This window comes from Patiria miniata, unplaced genomic scaffold (assembly GCF_015706575.1).
Source record: "Patiria miniata isolate m_02_andy unplaced genomic scaffold, ASM1570657v1 HiC_scaffold_5, whole genome shotgun sequence".
NCBI classification, from domain to species: Eukaryota; Metazoa; Echinodermata; class Asteroidea; order Valvatida; family Asterinidae; genus Patiria; species Patiria miniata.
Window position 1 is genome coordinate 34,090,832 of NW_024037072.1, and position 22,401 is coordinate 34,113,232.

Sequence of the window (22,401 nt, forward strand, 5' to 3'; positions counted from 1 at the left end):
ACTGTTGAAAGTAGTCCTGACTTCTAATCAGGTGATCCGAGTTCGAATCTCAGTGAACGTTTTTCACTTCTTCTCATTTTACCTTTTAAATAACTAAAGTGAGGAAGGAACATTTCTCACAAGACGTAAAGCCTGTCTTTGGTTTGTGTTGTGGAGAATAAGGCATATGACATGTCTGAATATAATGGACCAATTTAGATGGGAATCGTCGGTTTTGGAGCAACAAGATTCGTGGCCGGACTCCATCTTTGTACAAGCCTATTTTACGGCAAAAGCGAATCGAAGCTATGTGAAAAATGAAAGACTGATGGGGTTGCGATGGAACTGAAAATTGACCCTTAGGACTTATGAGGCGACGGACCTATGAGGCGGAATAAATAAATTGTATGCCCTATAAGTCCGACGCCTCATAATTCCGAAATTTCGGACTTATGAGGCGTCAGACCTATGAGGCATCGGACTTATGATACGGCTCCGGCCCTTATCTTGCGATTCTATTTGTTTCAGGTTGCTATTTCATCGCGACCACGTAATAAGTGTTACCGGTAGGTTGCTGGTCTATTCCATTAATTGCTGGAAACCTCATCCACAATGCTACGTTTCCCAAGCAAGGCGTTTGGTGTTTTTACTGGACTTATGCTGCTTCTGCCGTCCATAATGCTAGCAAATGACGGTAAGTTGTAATGTTTGTTTTTGTTCGGGATTGTATATTCTATCACCCCCATTTGTTTAAGCAGTTCAGACGATAGGGCACATACACCAATCACGTGATCTGGCCTACGTCCGGGTACCGGAAAGTCAGCATCGAACAATCAGCATTGACCATTTATTTATGTAGCGGTATCCGCATGCATTACGGAGGTACGCTCACATGATTAGATTTAAAGGGAAAATACAACATTTGCAAACATCAAAAAATAAAACTACCAAATCATTTTGAAATACCTTGCTGGACTGTTAGTGAATGACAGTGTAAAGCATCCTGTAAAATCATGGCACCTCGTATACTGTCATTTTCAAGAAAGGTGGTATTTTTGTATCAATTTCCAACGCTGATCGGCCCGACCAGCATTGGAAAAAACTGGCTTTTTTCATATACTGGCCCCAGTTGACCATCGCACTTGTTTGCAATCGATTACACACCTATGAACAGGTACAAGCCAGCTAGACTGGTTTCCCTGACCTTACAATTCCCCAATGTATGTAAACTGCTCAGTTTCTTCTTCAACGGAGTCAGGGAACCAGACTACAGGAAAATGATTGTTTTTCTTGGTTTTTATAGCATTTACAGCAAAAGCAAATGATGTATATTCCCTTTAAGGACGCCAAGGACAAATCAAGACAAACAGAAAGAATCAAACAGGAAGCACATTATGTTTGGTCTCATGAACTTGTTACAGATTACTTGTTTACAAAATAAATAACAATAGTTCTGGATCTAAGTCTCAATCTAAACTCACAGAACAAGTGTTACAAAGAGCATATAAGATTCAATTTCCAGCTCTATAAATTGTAATAAAGTTGCCTATGATAAATTATATCACACAGTTTGTATTTCTAAAGTTGCCCCGGTTCCCCGAACGCCTGGCCAGTGTACGGCTGTGTTGTGAACTAGGCCTCCAAATTGCACCTGACATGAAACAGTCGTATTGTAATAAATCAACATGCGACACACGGTGATTAAAAGTTTGAGATTACGATGACTAATCAACCCCGAAATCACTCCTTTTGGCAACATGAAACACACTGAAACCTAGAAGTAGCAGAGAATGTGCATTATGACATTAGAATGTAAAGAAAATACAAATTTTGCGCATTTGAAACTAAATGTTGGATTTTAAGCACAAATCTATGCACACGATACTCACACTTTTGGTGTGCATGCAGAAAAGGGCTGATATTCGCGCGTTCACGCACTGAGTGCAGGCGTTTATATACATTTTTCTGGGCCGTGCGCCAATTGCACGGTGCCTCGCAAAAGACGTCTCACTACATTTATTTATAAATTCCATTTCTTTACCCGGGTGTGCCCAAACAGTTAAAAACTGGTTTCCATTGGAGCCTGCATGCATAACAAATTATTAAATAATGTTAAGTAAAGTTAAATTCACGAGGAAAAGTAAATTGGTGAAACATACGACTAACATTAATAACAACAAATACAAGTACATATATCTCAGAAATATTAAACACAAGCTAAATACACTGTACATATTTTAGACATTCATCTTTATATAAGGCATAAATTACTGATCACGGGATGGGCGAAAACCCCACAAAAACCCTTTCGAAAAAAAAAACGCCTATATAACTCCGTAGATCAGCGTATTTTGAACTAAATATCACTCACTTATGGCTTTGCGTAGTTCTGATTTAAATGTACTTAAGGAATCTATAGTTCTGAGTAGTTCATGCAAATTATTACATAATATTCGCACAACTCACTGCGAAACTTTTGGCATAGCATTCCTTTTTGGCTAAAGGAACTTTCAAGGCCTTGTTAGTTGATTGTCTTGTTTCACGAATTGTGTAAATGGTGTGAAAAGATTCGTTATGTATTAAGGAATAATTTTTTTACACATTTAAAAACCAAAATGGACATTTTACACTTAACTTTTTCAGAAGATGGCACCCAGTTTAGTCGAGCAAACATTGATCTATGGGGTGCGCTCGATTAGCTCACCGAAGCAACTTGGGCTAATCGTACACTCAACCGCTGGTTATCACGATCCTCATTTTAATCTTTAAGAACCCCCTTAACCTTTTTTTTTCATAAATATGGATGTGTTGCTTTTTCTCTATGGCTGATGTGAAGTATTCAGTTTTCTTGGTGCGGATTCTCACGGTGTCAGTTTTGAAAAAAAGCATTTATAACTTCTACAGACTTACATGGATTTTGATGAAACTTTGATGCCGTGACCCTTGGGTGGGAAGACACAATTCTGCATCGGATTGCTGAGGTCAAAGGTCATATAGGGGTCATTAGGGGTCCTTGTTGAAATACGCTTCAAACATTTCTTTGTGTACAGAATTTGATGGATTTTAGGGTAACTCGGATGGAGTGATTCTTGGATGGGGGGTTCTTTACGACTCTTCCGCAATTGGAGGTCAAATGTCATCTAGTAGTCATTTCAGGCTTGTTTAAAAATACAAACAATTAACTTCGCCTTTTTTTTAAGAACACAAAAAATATAGAGATCAACCCGCCGAAAAAAAGGGCGACATACGCAATTCGGCGAACCACTTGTTAGTTATTGTGTTCCGCAGACTATTTTTTTTGTAAGAACCCCTATTGATATGCGACCGACCCTGTTCGTCATAGCGATGTTGTGTGTGCGTGTGCACGATCACGCATATGAATAACTCGTACAAATGTAGATTCCATCCAACAAGATTTCAGGTGAACTTTGGACCATGTATTTTTGAAACTACAACCCTTACCAAGGCTGTCTACTTCTTCCCCGAAGGAGTGTGAGGCCACTACCATACAGTTCAGTAATTTTAGGCTGATTTGTCCGGTTCCCGTATTAACCCTAAAGGGGCCTGGTTATTTTGACCATCTGACAGCCGGGGGGGGGGGTCTCGGCCGTTGAGTGACGAGCAATTATGAAACTTGGTACATGCATAGAACAACTTAATATGAACATACCCAAGAAATGTCATGACTAAAGGTTGAAGAGTTTTGAAATTATGGCTAAGTTTGATTAAAATTATCCATATGCACCAATGGTAATTCTGCTTTGGGTACACTACATATATGGGAAACTTCAGTTTTCACGGCGCGCAGCGCAGAAAAAAATCGCTGTGCAGCAACCCATGGTCGGAATTTTATATTTTTGGTATCAAAAGATGCGCAAGACTCGAGGCTAAAAAGTCAGAAAAGCTCGGGTCGGGACCATTTTGTTTTGCAAGGGTATCGTGGAAAAAGTCCCACTCCGGCCCTGTTAGGTTTAAGGCCTACTTGTCACGGCACATCGCCGTGCACACTAGCCTCAGCGATCACCAGTGTTGTAAAGTAACGAGTACTTTTTTTTTTAGCGTACTCGTACTCGCTCTCGGCAGTACTCGGTACTCGGAAAAAAGTACTCGACTACAACACTGACGATCCCCTTGCTTGCCTTCACATACCGACGCTGTCTTTACACAAAGTGACAGCTTCCTGCAAGAAGGTCATCCCGAGATATACGTACAGACAGTGGGGAAAGCTGGTTTATTTGTTTCGTAGTCTCCTTCTTGGCGGAAGTCAAACCCCCTTTTAAAATTCATCAACGTATATAGAAAGCAAAAAACCGTTTTGTTCTTCTCATAACCACCCCTTCGTTTCTTTGTAGGGGTCAACTAAGGCCAAACCAGGGTCACGCAGGGGTCAAAATTGAAAATTATCGTCACGTCGGACAAAGTATTGTCCTATAAGCTGGACGTCCACTCGTTCAGGGAAGAAGTAGATAGCATTGGTCAAGGCTATAAAAGGTGTTTTAATCCGGCGTGTCACTATGTCTCCCGCCCAAAATTGGCTGTGAGCCGCTGGACTGTTGGACTAGCTTCAATTGTGTCTCGAGCTACAATGTCGGTATCAATTAGGGTATCTACAAAACACCAAGTTTTGCAGTGAAACTCATTTAAGGGACCCTTAACAAATCACAGATTTATCATTGGTGTTTGAAAGGCAAACAGTAAATATGTCAGAGCATCTAACAAAGAAGATATAAGATTGAGAAGAAAAAATAGATAAAATAACATAAACCCAAAATAATGGTTGAAACTTCAGGAAAGGTGCTTCAACTGTGCATGTCCTGCTGGGTTTGTAGGCACAAGATGTGAAGCTACGTGTAATGCTTATAGCTTCATTTAACTTGATCATATAATTTTGAATGCAACAGCATTAGAATTGATTGGCAATATCAAAATAAAGCCACCATTGCTTACCATAAACCATTTGTGTATTCTACCACAGAGCCGAACCTCATCAAAGTCGCGGCAAACGATTCAGCCATCATATCCTCGCCATCCTATCCAAGCAACTACCAGAACAATCAGGACATCCAGTGGGTTATCCAAACAGCGGAGAACTTTAGAATCCTCCTCAGTTTCAAAGCTTTCAGCACGGAGAGTTGTTGCGACCATCTGAGTGTCGGGGACGGTATGGATTCTGCAAACTACTCTACAAGGATCTTCAGGTCGAGTGGGAGCAGTCTCCCGCCTGATACGCTCTCAGCCGGCAATGCCATGTGGCTTAGGTTCACATCTGATAGTACTGCCACCAGAAGTGGCTTTTCTCTATCAGCTCGAAGCTATGGATCAGTTGGTAAGAGCACGGTGAACGAAGTTAAACATTATATAACCATGTGTGACCCTCCAGTGCAAAACCAGTCAGAAGTCGGAAGGCCACACATTGAGATGTTATTTATGATAAATAGAATATTGAACAAATTGTGTTAATAGATTTAAGAAATTCGATAAATGTATACTCCAAATTTTACTTTGATTGATGTACAGAAAATTAATGCGCGTAATTACAGAGCAGCTTAGTTTAGAAACGTTAACGACGAATTTGTAGATTTGTAAAAACTTTTCGAGGCCTGAAATTTTGGAACTTGAAATAATTATAACTGTCCGATTCCCAATTTCTATACCATTAGAAACTTACACAATGTCCTTTCCGGTGAGCAAAAAATCTCATTTCCAAAAATTGATCCAAGTGACTGGTTCTGTCCCGAAGGGTCACATACACAGCACGAAAGATATTGCTTGATGTTACTGGTGTCTTTTACCTGAAAACACATTAGTTGCTTTGGTTTATTTTTCTCTTGTTACAATTGTAGGTTGTGTATTGAACTCTTGTCTGAGCGGGACGTGTCAACCAGTGGGGAGATCTGGCTTCAACTGTGAATGTCTAGATGGGTTTGAAGGAACGAGATGCGAAACAGGCAAGGACTATCACTAAACTCGATGTATGGAATTTCAAATGCAACATGAAATCAACTGATTGGCTTACCTGTATAAAGCCATCATTTCTCACTCAAGTCAATATGCTTTAATGTTCTACCACAGGGCTGATCAATCTTGCGGCAAACCAGTCAATCAACATTACCTCGCCATCCTTTCTAAGCAACTACCAGGACAGTCTGGACATCCAGTGGGTCATCCAAACAGCGGAGGACCAGAGAATCATCCTCAGTTTCCACGCTTTCAATACGGAGAATTGTTGCGACCGTCTGAGTGCCGGGGATGGTATCGATTGGACCAACTTCTCTACAACGATCATCCGTTTGCATGGGAACATTTTCCTGTCTGATACGCCCTCAACTGGCAATGTCATGTGGCTGAGGTTCACATCTTATCGTGGTTTGTTCAGTACAAATTTTTCTCTGTCAGCTCGAAGCGTTGGACCGATGATTGGTAAGATCGCGGTGAATGAGGTTACACATTTAGAACCACACGTAACCTTCCTGTGCAAAACCAGTCAAGAGTTGCAAGGCCACATTTTGAAATGAAGTGTATGATTAATATAATATTGATGAAATGGTGTAAATAAACTTAAGAAAACTGATAAATGTTTATTCCATATTTCATTTGTATTGATTTACAGAAAGGCGCGTAACTGAGGAGCTTATTTGGGAAACTTTGAAAAAAAATCGATGCTTGCAGTTTGTGAACCGAAAATGCTTAAATAATGGTCCCATGGTTATTGTATATCATCGGAAATTTACTCGATGTTCTTTCCAAATTCCAGTTTCCAAAAATCGATCCCAAGTGACTGATTTTGTGCTGGAGGGTCACGACATCAAACTATTTCCACAAAACACGAAAGATATTGCTAGATGTTATTAGACATGATGACAATTCGTTATATTTTGTCCCTGAACTTCAGTCGAACAACATCGGCGCGGCTGGTATAAGACTAGTACGTAATCGGCCGGTTGCGACATATCTAACGACTTGACGATTATGTTCTCGCACTGTTAAAGCAGAGCAATACATATGCAATGCATTTTTTTGCGGTTAGATCCAATGGCGCACCGCTATGCAAATGAGGACTCATTCATTCAGTTACATAGGGAGTTCTTCTCAATACGCCAGGGATTATGTTGCACATCTGGCGACGTTTTAACGACCAAAACACTCAGCTTGGTCAATTGTGCATAGATATAAAATGAATCATTGTAGTACTAGAACCAATGACAATGATCTTCCGTGGCGGCCTAGAATACACTCTGGAATCTGAATCCAATCAGAGTGCTCGCATATAATTCGCTAGCAATTCAAAATACTCCCATAATGTGTACAAAACTAAAGACTTTTTCTCCAAGTCGGTAATTGATCACAACATAATAGTCACCATCATTTGGTTTGTTAACCAGACTAGGCGATTTGCAACGATATTTTGCGTGCGTAGAGACAGTAACCGCACGTAAGCCAATTACCGACTTGGCACCAAGTCTAGATGTTACTGGATTCATAATAACCTGAGAACACAATGATAGTTGATTTTGTATATTTTTTTTTTCTCTCGTTACAACTATAGGCTGTATAATGAACTCTTGTCTGAACAACAAGACGTGTCATCCAGTGGGTAGGTCTGGCTTCAAATGTGAATGTCCCGATGGGGTTGGAGGCACAAGGTGTAAAAAAGGTAAGTATTAAAACTCGATCTTTAGAATCTCAACAGTATAAGGCCATCATTTCTCACTCAATTCAATCTGCTGTAATGTTCTTCCACAGAGCTGATCAATCTTGCGGCAAACCAGTCAATCAACATAACCTCGCCATCCTATCCAAGCAACTACCAGAACAATCTGGACATCGAATGGGTTATCCAAACAGCGGAGGACTTTAGCATCATCCTCACTTTCTACGATTTCAACACGTGGTATCATGATATTGTGGGGGTTGGCAATGGCCTCGCCTCTACCGACTCCTCCACTACGGTCTTCCGTAGGGGTGGGAACGTTCTCCCGCCTGATACGCTTTCAACTGGCAATGCTATGTGGCTAACGTTCACAACTGATGGTAGTGAAAACAGCAAAGGTTTTTCTCTATCAGCTCGAAGCATTGGAGCAATTGGTAAGAGCGCGGTGAATGAAGTTAAACATTGATAACCACATTTGACCATCCAGTGCAAAATTGGTCAAAAGTGCTAAGCTACATCAAATTGAGATGTGGTCCATGATATATACAATTTTAATAACATAATTGTAAATAAATATTAGAAAATTGGAATATGCGAATTTCAAATGTCCTTTTGACTGCTTTATACAAATGAACAATTTATACAATTTGTAGATGTAAAAAAAAAATCGAGGACTGAAATTCAAGAATTTAAATAATTATAAATTGTCCGATAACCATATTCATCAGTGGAAGCTTACTCAATGTCCTTTCCAATAAGCCCGAAATCCCATTTCCAAAATTGATGTTGTAGCGTCACACGTACATTCACTTCAAATATTTCCACACAACACGAAAGATAGTTTTTCTTGTTACCGGTGTCGTAATTCCCTGAAAACACATTAAAAATCGCAAGTTAGTTTACTTTTCTCTCAGTGCAACTAAGCGGAATAATAAAGTCTCATGAAACAGTGAAAATAAAAGGACAAAGTTTATACAAATGTATATTCCAAATTTCATTTTGATTGCTTTATAAAAACGTGCGAAGCTGAACAGTTATTTAGGAAACCTGATCAACAAGTTTGTTTATAAAAAGTTGCCCCCCCCCCCTTGATTTTGGTAAAAAAAAGGGAAAAAAATAATCTGTCCGATTCCCATTTTCTATATCATTGAAAACTTACTCACTGTCATTTCCCTTGAGACTAAAGTCCCATTTCCAAAAATTCATCCAAGTGACTGGTTGTGAACACAACAGGAAAAATACTTCACTTAGCGGTATTCTAATTACCTGAAAACACATTACTAGTTTATTTTTTTTCTCTGGTTGCAACTTTAGGTTGCATATTGAACTCTTGTTTGAACCGCGGGACGTGTCAACCAGTGGGGAAGTCTGGCTTCAACTGTGAGTGTCCCGGCGGGTTTGAAGGCACAAGGTGTGAAATAGGTAAGGATTATAAACTCGATGAATGGAATTTCAAAATAATGAAACGTAAAATTAATTGATTGGCTTACTGTATAAAGCCATCATTTCTCACTCAATTCAATCTGCTGTAATGTTCTTCCACAGAGCTGATATATCTTGCAGCAAACCAGTCAATCAATATTACCTCGCCATCCTATCCATGGTACTACGAGAACAATCTGGACATCCAGTGGCTTATCCAAGCAGCGGATGACCAGAAAATCATCCTCAGATTCCACGATTTCGACACGCTGTACTATGATTTTTTGGAGGTTGGCAATGGACGAAAATCTACTGTCTCCTCCACTACGGTGTTCCGTAGAAGTGGGAGCCGTCTCCCGCCTGTTACACTCTCAACCGGCAATGCCATGTGGCTAAGGTTCACATCTGGTGCTATTGGCATTGGAAGAGGCTTTTCTCTATCAGCTCGAAGCTATCATGGATCAATTGGTAAGAGCACGGTGAAGGAAGTAAACACATTAATAACCACATGTGACCCTTCAGTGCCAAATCATTAAATGTTGCGCATTGTGCAGATCTTCTCATTTGGCAATGAGCAGTTTCAAAGTTGCTGCCGTACTACGTTCTTTCAAAACGAAGGAACACTATTTGGACGAAAACGTAGGTAACGTATGTAAAACCTACCACGATGTTTTTTTGAACGTTCTGTGTTTGCTGGGATAATGCTTGATGTTACTGGTGTCGTAATTACCCGAAAACATATTTATAGTTGCTTTGGTTTATTTTTCACTTGTTACAACCATAGGCTGTATATTGAACTCTTGTCTGAACAGCGGGACGTGTCAACCAGTGGGGAGGTCTGGCTTCAACTGTGAATGTCTCGATGGGTTTGAAGGCACGAGGTGTGAAATAGGTAAGGACTATCACTAAACTCGATGAATGGAATTCAAATGCAACGTGAAATCAACTGGTTTGCCTACTTGTATAAAGCCATCATTTCTCACTCAATTCAATCTTCTGTAACGTTCTTCCACAGAGCTGATCTATCTTGCAGCAAACCAGTCAATCAACATTACCTCGCCATCCTATCCAAGCAACTACCAGGACAGTCTGGACATCCAGTGGCTTATCCAAGCAGCGGAGGGCCAGAGAATCATCATCAGTTTCCACACTTTCCGTACGTACCTTTCTGATTATTTGGAGGTTGGCAATGGCCGCAACTCTACCGACTCCTCCACTAGGGTTCTCCGTCTTAGTGGGAGCAGGCTCCCGCCTGATACGCCCTCAACCGGTATTGCCATGTGGCTGAGGTTCACATCTGATGGTAGTCTAAACAGAAAAGGTTTTTCTCTATCAGCTCGAAGCTATGGATCAATTGGTAAGAACGCGGTGAATGAAGTTAAACATTAATAACCACAGGTCATGTGACCCTCGATCCAGTGTAAAATCAGTCAAAAGTTGCCAGGCATTGAGATGTAGTCTTTGATAAATACAATATTGATGACATAGTGTAAATTAATTTAGAGTCGTAGCTGAGGACTTTTTTGGAAACTTGTAAGGACGAATTTGACTTTACAAAAATCTCGAGGCTTGAAATATGGGAATGGAAACAATTATAAATTGTTCGATAACTATATTCTTTCCAAAAATTGATGCTGGAGGGTCACACATACATGTACTTCAAGTATTTCTATACAACACGAAAGGAACATTTCTCACAAGACGTCAAGCCTATTTTTGGGTTGTGTTGGGAAGAACAAGGTGTTCGATATGCAGGAAATGGACCAATCAGAAGATGGGAAACGGATGTCGTTTGGGAAAAAAGATTCGCCGCCCGCCAAGCCAAGCAAGTGTCCTCAGCCTCTCTGATGCAAGCATTTAATGCACGGAATATGTGCAATTCACAGAATATGTAGGCCTACGGAAGCCTTTAAGGGATAGGTACGTCTTTCTCTTTCGGGGCGGTGCGTTTCTCTTTCATAACGTGTCTCCCCTGTCTCTATTTCATGCTAGATAGCCTCTCTTTTATAACGTATTCCTTTCTCTTTCAAGGGTCAAGTCCATTTTTCACAGGGGTCTATTTCTCTCTAGATGTGAGTAACTCGCGGCCGCGAGTTAATTATCTCGCGGCCGCGACTCCCTTATCTAGCGACCGCAAGTTAATGAGAGACACACGTTCTGACAGAGAGGCTAACTTCCATGAACGAGAGAGACTCGCATTATGAAAGAGAGACTATAGCTACCATGAAAGAGAAACGCACCACCGCGCGTGAAAGAAAAAGGAACCGCTGTGAAAAAGAAAGACGTACTGGTCCTAACGGGCTTCCGTACCCATGTCGGAGCAGGTGTTTGAATCCCCCCCCCGGCCACCCCCTCTGGGAATGGCCCAGCCAAATTAAGGTACAAAACTAAAGGCAAAATCAAAACCTGGGTTGGCCCTTGCTAAACCCAAACAAAATTAAATAATGAAATGCATTCCATACTATCAAAAGAGAAGCAATGTTGGGAAACTTTAATGACAACTTTAAAAATGAATAAATAAATTCGATGCTGGAACTGAAAAAAACCTATAACTGTCCGATTCCCACGATTATTGGAATATCATGGTGGCATCTTACTTAAGTTGACTTTCCAATGAGCCAAAACTCCCAGTTTCGAAAAATTGATCCAAGTGGTTGGTTTTGTGCTGGCTATATATTTCGACAACACAAAAAAAATAGCGTCCCTCCATTATATAAATCACTTCATCACATATCACCTCTCAAATAAGCAAAACAAACATGTTATAAATGTTTTTATCTTTCTGTTTGTATTGGAGCTACTGTGACCATACCAACTGCAACGACTACTACCGCAACTGCAACGACTACCAGCCGCGCTGCAACGAAAAGTAAGTGGTCTACAAAACTGGCGCATTTCTGTCGAGTCCCTGGTCCGTCGTTGCAATGAATGCATACGTCACTTTTCCATTTTTGCCAAATCTGGGAAAATATGAAATGTATTGAATCCGCCAGAGTTTTGTAAAGAAATCATGTGCATGAAGAATAGAATGTTCGTCCAACTTTCACAGAAATGCAAGCTTGCGGTCAGGAGCGCAAACTTGCATTTCTGTGAAATTTGGATGGAACTGGGCCCTAAACTTACTGTTGCCGAATACGAGGTAAGCTTAATTGAGGATAGTTGTGAGTATTTGTCCTGATTATTGAAAAGTGCGGCTGATTATCACTAAGGTCTAGGGCGGTGTATTTATTGGTCTGGAACCTACATACAGAGTTTCAAAATACATATAGTGACTTCCATTTTCCCAGGGACAGAATAGTGTGGGGGCGCTATTTGTCATAATGACACTACTCTGGCGAGCTGAAAAATCCACTGGGAATTTTTTATTGCACTCTCATTTATGAAAACAAACATAAGTCAATGTGCCAGATGGGTTTGTCGAATGGGCACATAATTAGGCAAGTTATTGCTTGAATAAGCTAAAGATTCGTTAGGGCTAATTTTTGTTTACGCCCAACTGACTAGCTAATCTTTACATTGTATGACCTGAACGTGGCTGCCAAAAGTGCCTAAATAATAATAAAATAATGTTTTAACACATAGCTCAGTTCATATGCACTCAAAGAACATTGCATCTGGAACGTGTTTGCCACTGATGACGACAGTCATTATTTCCAGAGGTAAGAGAACAGAATGTGACTCAATCTAACAAAATGTATCACATGTCGCCAGCGTTATTTGTGGCCCCATCGAAAATGAGTATATTGATATCAATTTCATTTATTTGATTCGTTCCGGGCTAAGAATATACTAATCTAAAAGCTCGTGTCTCTCTGTTTTACTTTTCAGTTTAAATGCAAATCTTGTATTGTTTCATTAAACAGTCGTTGACGAGGGCTGCTCGGCTCCACCCAGATTGAACCACGTGACAATAGCCGAAGGGCAAGATCACGCATTTCAACCAGGCGAGGTGGCCACTTTTACGTGCAGTGGTGGCTTTGTCGTCACGGGAACCGACCGTCACGACGCGGAGCGCGTCTGCCAATCAGACGGCTCTTGGTCCAGCAAACCAGTGAAGTGTTCTCCGGCAGATGATCCCAGAGGTACGAGATCATTAAGTGTGACTCAATCCAACAAAATGTATCACATGGGCCAGTGTTACTTTTGAGTCATCAATCATTGAACAGCATCTCACGAAGGATATCAATCAGAATACATTTTAATTATGATCTGCATAAACATGCAACTTATAAGATATTCGAGTAATGTATTTACGTTGGTGGCTGATTAGTACATTGGGGTTCTAAGTGCCGACTGAGCAAAACTACTGTATTTTTATTGTATTTGAAGCTTATGACACGCTAGTGGGGAAGGCAGCAGGGGGAGCAGCGGCCGGAGGAGTTGTCTTCGTGGTGATCCTGCTTCTTGTTGTCCTCCTCATCAGAAGAAGGTGAGCTCACTTTCTATATGTCTGTGCTATTTGCAAACCGTCAGGCTAAATCCACTCGAGGTGACATCACTTTACAAGGAGGAAACGTAAGAAAAGAGAATTTGTTTAAATTCAACCTTTTTTCTGTGACAAATATAAACAGGGGAAGGAGAATATGCCGGTTAGGAGTTGCAAAGTGAGGCAGCTCGAGGGACGGAGCACGAGAGTGATGTTTTTAGCGGACACTGGCAGCGTACAAGGGTGGATCCGGGGGGCAACAGGGGCCAAGGCTCCAAAACGAACCCAATTTTTTCAATGTGACGTTGCAATAAAGGCAGGCACTGCGTTCACCACCAAAACATTGGTTAAATTGGTCAGAAATTGCCTCAGATCGCACCACAAGAGCATTTAGAATCCAATTTGTTTAGGACCCTTGAGCGGTCCCCGAACCTCACGCCGTAATTTTTAAGGACCCACTTTTGGGGGTCCAACATTTTTTTGGCCCCTTCCCAAAAAAGTGTGTTCTGGATCCGCCCTTGGCAGCGTACCAGTTAACAGCATTAACATGACATGAGATTTTTGCTGGTAACCTATTCTTGTTAAGCACATCTCTTCTTAGCTCCTTGATATCGGCCTCACTTTTACAAGCAAGCGTTCCATCTTCCAATTGGGCATTTAATTCAGTCGTGTTCAGCCAGATCTGTTTATAGACTTAGATAAGCTACTTTTTTTCCACCACAGAAACCGACATTGAAACTGAGCATTGCATGATTACACTAATTCAACTTCGTTATAGAGATGTCCCATGCAATGTCAAGGGGAACAACCTGCAGTAGCAGTGGTTGATAAATATTTAATTGATGACAACTTTTTTTTCATGCATTCCTTCGCTTTAGGTGGAGGAAAAACAACAACCAGAGAGCAGTTCAGGCCCCGGATATTGCGCTGATGTCTTCTTACAATACCTACAAGGACTGATCCACGCACATAGTTACACAAACCCAACACCGGTACTGTAGCCGCAGATGCAGAGTGTGCGACATTCGCAGTGGCGTCTACGAGGGGGTGGGGAGGGCAGGGTGGCGCGTGCCTCAAAACGGATTTACTTGCCCCCTCCCCTCCCCCCCCCCCCAAAAAAAAATGTTGAATTGAAAAAAAATGTATCATTTGCCTTTGTGTGTACCCCAGATGTCTTTTACAGTTTAACCCTAGATATACCACTGGGAATTTTCCCTGTGTTGTGTGTACAAATTTCCTATTTTTGCGGCGCAAGAAGGGCAACAGTGGATAGGTGTAATGAACCGTACTTACAAAATGTGCGCGCACAGAATGTACGTGCATTGGTTGAGGCAGTAAGCTCCCCACAATGCTTTGCGACGCCTGTGCTTGCCACACAATATGTTGTGAATGAGACCAGCCCTCCCCATCGCCCTGCTTGAGGGCGGTGGGTACCAGCGAATACCTTGTATGTGCCATTTCCCGACACTAGAAGGCGTTGTGTTCAATGTTGAATATTTACAAATTACACGTAAGCTTATTATAATAGTTTCAGGCGTGTTTGTCTTTGTTATTAGACTTTCCAAACTACAATTTTGTAGGCAATAGTTGGTCTCATTTACAATGTAAAATAGAAATATTAATGCAACTAGCACTATACCCAGTGCTGTTTAGTGAAGTGCACTTACTTTAGCGTGTACGTTTTAAACTTTATAATCAATTAATGTAAAAATAATACAAAAAAGGGTAGCGGCTGTTTACATAAAATATGATATAATATTATATTCACAAAATCATTTATTATAATAGCGGCTTATACTGTAGCGTGTTAAACTTCTATTTTCTATTATGATAGATCAATTTCTTTTGACGAAAGAGGCAAAAATGTAGCGGTTATTACGTAAAACTGTGATATTGTAAAAAAAAAAAAAAAAAACATACAGGGTGAGTCAAAAAAAGCGGAACCCAAACCCCCAAAAATATATTTCATATTTAAAAAAATATGTAGCACCAAAAATAATAATGACTTGAAAGCCAATTTCATAAGCTACTTTTAGATGAAAAAATTACTGAAATTGCTTAATCCATTCAAAGAATATCACCATTTAAACGCTATGACCCTAAAACCTGTCTCGCCCAAAAAAAAGCAATTTATTGTGTGTTTTGACTGTTTGGAACAACAAAGAAAATGACACAGAATACTTGTTTCAACAACTGTCAACAAGTGTAGTACACAATATCTCTATAAACAACCCTGGTTAGGCAAACAATGATTTATAAAATCCACTTTTTTGAAAGACGGGCCTTCAAAAGGACTTTGTTGAATATTTTTAACTTTTAAACTGTGGTTTAATCGCTGGTGATGTTTGAAGACAATTGTGACGAAAATTCTTGAAATTGCATTTTTGGACGAGACAGGTTTTAGGGTCATTGAAATTGTGATATTCTTTGAACGGATTAAGTAAATTCAGTAATATTTTCATCTAAAAGTAGCTTATGAAATTGGCTTTCCAGTCATTATTATTTTTGGTGCCACATATTTGTTTAATTATGAAATATACTTTTTGGGGTTTGGGTTCCGCTTTTTTTTGACTCACCCTGTATTTACCATAATGGCGGATTACCCATCCACTGTGTATAATCAGTTAAGTATTTTAAGTTGCCAATAGTGACGTGGGTGTAAGGAAGTCCCTACAAGTTCTTACATGATCACAAGTCTTCAGGTGAAGTGACGCGGCGGGCTGATAACTGTGCAGTGACAAAAGCATTCGTTTTGTCATTGTTCATCCTTTGCTACCTACGACTTGACTTCGATTGACTGCATAACAACTCCTAATGATTATATTGTAGCCGTTTAATTACATTAAAGCCTAGTTACGAATTGGATAAAATGTCTTTCATAATGTAGTCTTATTGCTCGTTAATCTCGGTAGCGGTATTACACAAAGAAGACAATGTTTTCCACTTCTGGGTTCATTTAGGATAATACTCAAGCATAACACCTTAAGTCATAGCTTATAAAAGGTTATTCAGGTAGATAAAAGGTAAACACTGATGCTACTCACGAAAACGGTGGGCCCAGTTGCCCAGTTAATAATTCAACTTGTTGCGCAGAGTGTGACCAATTGCACGCAATCGAATTACACCAAACCGTAACATGGTTAAGATACCACAAGCAAAAAAGATGAAAAAGTCGGTAAAGCGTAATACGGTGCCAATTAAACGTGAACCCGGGTGTGTTACTGCCAGTGTTGGAGTACTCGTAATTGTACTCGAGTACAACTCGAGTACACTCAAGTACTCGGCCCGTACTCGACGATCAGTACTCGAAAATTATTTGGACTCGGCCCGTACTCGATTCTCTGTACTCGAAATTTGGCACGGACTCGTTGGTTTGGACTCGGTACGCGACCCAGTTCTCGGGAGTGCAAATCGAGTGCAGTTATCAGTCGTATCAGTGATACCACTTCGGGATTTTTCTAAAGCAAAATTCTTGTATTTTTTTTTCCAAGTTAGGGAATTTTCCTTGGAGAAAATCCGGAAATCCAGGATTCTCTGGTAACCGTGCAGCGCTGAGCGAACAAATTAGAAGCGTGGACTTGGCTGGCTCCCCATTTACGAATTCCCAGTGCTACAAAAGCGCATGTATATTTCATATCACGTCTGTGATATCCAACAGTGAGTGTGCTATGACATCGGTGCAGTGTGAAACGCTTGTACCATTGGTACCTATGCTACTTTCACCATGTTTTCACACGTGTGGGAGCAGCGAATTAGCAGACAATCAGCTGTTTCGAGCATGCAAGCGACATGCATGTGAGTTGATGTTAGAGTGTCATGTTTGTTGTGTTTACTCCAAGACAGAGGTATAGCAAAACAATAATTGTTGACTGTTGTGATGTGCGACATTATGACGTATTGAACACCCTTGGGACGCATAGCACCCTGTTCGGGTTCGCTTTGGGTTCTATGCGCCCCTCGGGCGTTCAAACCATCACATCCCGCATCACAGCAGTCAACAATGGGTGCGTTCGATTAGCTTCCCGTGTTTACCTGGAGGTAACACCCGGGGGAAGCCACGAAACGAGACTAATCGAACGCCGCGGTGTTTTTTACCTAAGCATGCTGGGAAAATAATAGGTCAAAGGTTGTTGAGCGGGAACTTTAAAGAGTGCGAAATGTAAACACGTCGTCTGCTCATCAGGAAAATGGAGAGGCATCGATCGAAATTAATTAGCTGCATCATTGCAGTGCGATCAATTGACGAGAGAGTAAACGAATTTGCTCTAAATTATCGACAAATATGTCAAAACGACCAGGTAACTGTAAATTTATTGACAAATCGTAGGGACTACGTCCCAAAAGTTGAGGAGTACGTCGAGTACACCGTCCCGCAGTACGAACCAACGGACTTCAAGAGTCACTTTCGGCTTGAAAAAAACTACATTTGAGCTTCTCATTCAGCAACTTGGACCTTGTCCAGAGTTGAGGCCAAGACAAATCCCCGGAAATCCACATACAGATATTACAAAGTCGGCATTGGTTTTCCTGTGGTATGTTGGTAAGTAATTAAAAAAATCCGATTGAATCTTAACACAAGGCCTAGCTAGGTATTACTATTATAGGCCTAGGCCTAACTATTATTAGCTGATTAGCCCAGATTTTTTTTAAAGTGAAGATTATCTGTGGTGGCAGTAGGCCTACCATGCCTACCCACCTATCCCGAGAGCGAGATGCATATAAAGTGACAACCACCAAAAAACCCCTGACATTGTATGAACTCGCTTACTGCTTAGGCTTTCCCAAATTGTGTTCAGTTAGTCCTATAATACTCCTATTGTAGTAGAAATATTTTCATTGTGACTAGCCCCACCCCACCCATAGTTAAAACAAATCAGTCATTATAGTTGTAAGCTCAAGCAGTGGGAAAACACAAACAAAGAGATTGTGCATTCAATATAGGGGACGTTGAACAACAGAGGACAATTTCAATTCCCGAGGGGTTCCCAATTTGGATTCATGTAGGCCTACAAAACATATGGGCGGTCTTTCTTGAAAGTTAGAATACAAACAAAAGAGGGAAAATAGGGGGTCCCCAATTGCAGGCAAATACAGGGATGTGGGTGTGTGTGTGTGTGTGGGTCTCGAGTCAAGAGCAAAATTTAGGGGGGAAAACGATCCAGCAAGTCATTGAGGGACAGGACAGATCAAAATGCAAGAGATCTTAAAAGTATTCAGCCTTTGTTTGTGCTAAAAATACTTCCGCAGGGGCCAAGTTCCTTGGGACCGAGGAATATATTTGATCTGGCACTGATTGCTGATCTGCATACATGGGACCGAGTTGGTTGGGGACCCAGTTGACCTGCACGTGAGGGAGGGGGTATATGAAGATGGTCAACAAATGGCAGAAATATGAAGCAGATAAAATATTGTCAGTGTCTTTTTTTGTTTTATTGACAGTGACACATCTTCAACAAATAAATACATGTATTATTTTTTTTTTTTCATTTGCTTCTCAAAGTAAACAATTAAGCCTAAATAATAAATACTTTAATAATACATATTATTTACAAAGTGTCTGAATAAAGTTTAAAAAACCACTGTATTCGGTGTTGTCCAAGGGCTTATATGGGAGCCTGTGACGAGTTACAGCTTGGAAAGGAGCAGCAGCAGGCGAATGATGTTCAACGCTACCTCAGCGAACATGGCTGCACTTGGGAATTCAACCCACCCCACTCATCACATATGGGAGGTGCCTGGGAGCGGATGATTGGAGTAGCACGTAGAATTCTCGACTCCATGCTGCTACAAAACAAATCTTGCCTGACCCATGAAGTCCTGTGCACATTCTTAGCCGAAGTTACAGCAATCATCAATGCCAGACCGCTGGTTCCAGTCTCTACCGATCCCGACTCACCGTTCATCTAGCTGACACCTGCCAAGCTACTTAACCAGAAGGTTGGTGCGCACCTCCTCCTCCTGGAGACTTCACTGACAAGGACCTGTTCAAGAGCCAGTGGAGACAAGTGCAGAGTCTCGCAAGCAATTAAGTTCTGGTCCCGCGCTGGAGCCACGAGTACCTCCCCACCTTACAGAGTCGGCGAAAGTGGACGGAAACTCGTCGCAACCTTCAAGAGGGAGACCTGGTACTCTTGAAAGACAAGCAAGTTGCCCGCAACGAGTGGCCCATGGCGCTAGTTACTTCCACCTTCGCAGGAGACGATGGGAAGGTCCGCACCGTGGAAGTGAAGGTCACCGCGCAAGGCACCACCAAGAAGTACGTGAGACCCATCGCAGAAGTCGTACTGCTGCTACCCAAAGAGGACTGAACTTTGTAAATATGTTCCTGTAGTAGTGACATCTTAAAGACGTCAAGCGGGGAGTGTTCTGGACCGTCTGTCCAGTTTTCTTAAACAGCGCCCTCTATTGAGCTTTTCGTATTGACAGTTTTTCTCACATGTTCATGAAAACGTTAATGACAAATTTATGCAAGTTTCCCGCATTTTGCAACTCATTTATTGACACCCGATCAACTGCCATCCCTGTAGTCACCTGTAAAAGCATTGTCTGTAAGTGTATGCCATTTCCTTTTGCATTTTGTAGTTATAATTAGAGGTATTTAGGGCTGTTTTTGGACTCGGATTTTATGTAAACAAATTCGTCTATGTCGCTCGGCCATATCGTAACTGGTTAATAACATAGCGTCTTTTACATGTACCTTTCTGTTTTATAGAAAATCCGCTTAGGTTTATTTCGCGCTTTACGCGTGCTGTTATTTTTGGGTATTATCTTTTATTCAAAGGACAGATACACTCATTGACATTTATATCCACTCTTTTTCTTAATTATTGCATGTTTTGAGATTTAAGATTATGTGGTGTTTAGTCGACTTTTAAACTGTGTATTTAAGCATTCATAGCCCATAAGCCACATTACTTAGTGCATTTTTTCTACTTCTTGTTACACAGTTTCACTCCTTTTTCACGGACGATTAAACTTGGAGCTTGGACGCTACTTCCTGACTCCCTCGTCGTTCTTTGATAGGAGTTTGGCTGGCTGCCTAATTTTGGTTAGATACACCTTAAGGAGGACATGATGTACATGTATCCATATTACACCCCCCCCCCCCCTGCGCTTTCCAGATATTCCAAACCACTCCCACGTTGACAGAAAAATAGCGAAACCTACATAGGGTATGTAAATATGTGGACTTTCCACAAGGCAATATCTAACCTTAACAATAATACATATTCTGTACAATTCTTTGGGAGGGGAGGGGTAGTTGCTCAAAATGAGCACTGGAGTAGGAAGAGGGATAGCAGGGGGTTGGCTGTGAGACGGGTACGCCTGTTGGTGTAGATTATGAAAGCTTCACTGGCAAATTGACATCTATTTACAATATTAATTTAGGCAAATACATGCAGAAATCAAAATCTGAATTTGGTGACAAGGGAAGGGGCGGGGCCTTGCTGGGAGGGGAGGACTGGACATCATTGGAATGATGGTGCACTTCAATCAGAGGACAATGGATATGGCCATTAATATTCATTGCGGCTTGTAAACACAATGCCAAGTTATTGGTGGGTGGTCACACCCCACCCTCGACCCCAAGCAAAGCGCCCGGGGTGGGGGAAGGGGAGGCTGTGAAAAGGAATTCTATGTTATTTCTAAAGTGTTCACTTGCACATTTACATTTGTTTCGTTATGCAACATACAAGTTCAAAATTCGGTGGCACAGGGGGAGTGGGCGGGGCCTAGCCAGGTGTGGGGGGAAGTACACGACCTACTATTTATCCAATGGTCTAAAAATGATATACAGTCTAATTCTGTTTGTAAAAATGTGCTAGATTCATGAACAATACCAATTATACAAGTTTATTGTGGCGGATCTGGAGGTTCAGGGAGTGATGGTGGAGGGAACATGGATAGTAATGAAAGCGGGAGGTGGAGCTACTACTCGTGGGAGTGGGAGACATGGTGAGGGCAAGTGGTACAGTACAATAAAACGCAGTGTAGAGATAATAAACATAAAACTAGAGGTTCGCGTTTGTTGTTACAAACGCAGAGTGGTCGGGTAGACAACCATTTCATTAGATATTGTCCAATTAAGTTATGAATATGTTTATGTCAGAAAAAAAGGACCAAGAACTTCAACATTTCCAGTACCAATTATTTTTTACAAAAATAATGCGTCTTTTAAGGTGTGATAAATTTCAGTAAACAGTTTGAGTACAAGTTATTTCCGGTTTGATGGCGTCATCAGTCAAAACAGGGAAGGGAGGACACTTGTTAATCATTAAGTAAAAATAACGCATGGAAATATGGAAATTAAGTGTATGTAATAATAACAGCTAACTTCCAGTTTGATGACGTCACAGTATTTGGAAGCAAAAGGTCAATATAAAGTGTAACAGATGTCATTTTTTTTGGGGGGGGGGCAAAAAACAAAGTCATGAGACAGGGATCAAATGATGGATTTAACTTAACACATAAAATGGTCATTGTTGAATTCTCCCTACAGTAACTTCCGGTCTGATGACGTCATGATTATGAAACCTTGCAAATTCATTTGTGGTTGCTCACGGGATATATAGGGGCAATTATATCATAAAAATTTGATTGAGGGTTTTAACATTTTAAAAGATTAAACTGTTTTCCATGTACCGCTGGAGGGCGCCCTTTCGTGGATGACGTCAAAATAATGTTTTTGTGATTGGCATTCCTCACTTAATACTTCCATAATGTATTTGTCTGTACGGAAATGCTTCCGTTTTAGAGTTAGATTCAGTTTCTATTGCACTTTCGGTAACACCGGAAGTAAAGGTCAAGCAGTTTTGTGCCCGGGAATAATAAATGTTGCTCAAGGCACCGTCTACAACCTCACGAAAAAACGAACACGATACCCTATTTAGTTCAAGAGATATAGGTCAAAGTATTTTGTCAA

At 41.0% G+C, this 22,401-nt stretch overlaps 1 protein-coding gene across 1 annotated transcript; it reads left to right on the plus strand.

Annotated features, from left to right (window-relative positions):
- Positions 1–848: 848 nt before the first annotated feature.
- LOC119741399 (CUB and sushi domain-containing protein 1-like) lies at positions 849–14,439 on the plus strand. Its single transcript, XM_038217146.1, has 14 exons — positions 849–861; positions 4,955–5,305; positions 5,823–5,927; positions 6,052–6,399; positions 7,526–7,633; positions 7,723–8,064; positions 8,945–9,052; positions 9,176–9,520; positions 9,837–9,944; positions 10,068–10,409; positions 11,850–11,921; positions 12,916–13,134; positions 13,382–13,481; positions 14,357–14,439. The coding sequence occupies exons 1-14, from the start codon at positions 849–851 to the stop codon at positions 14,436–14,438; spliced, it is 2,643 nt and encodes an 880-aa protein (XP_038073074.1). The 3' UTR covers position 14,439.
- The last annotated feature ends 7,962 nt before the right edge of the window (positions 14,440–22,401 follow it).

Bases quoted from the DNA above. Each gene is read 5' to 3' on its own strand.
- LOC119741399 (XM_038217146.1), top strand. The intron at 5,306-5,822 runs GTAAGAGCACGG...TTACAATTGTAG, and splicing joins TCGAAGCTATGGATCAGTTG to GTTGTGTATTGAACTCTTGT. The intron at 11,922-12,915 runs GTAAGTGGTCTA...TTCATTAAACAG, and splicing joins CAGCCGCGCTGCAACGAAAA to TCGTTGACGAGGGCTGCTCG.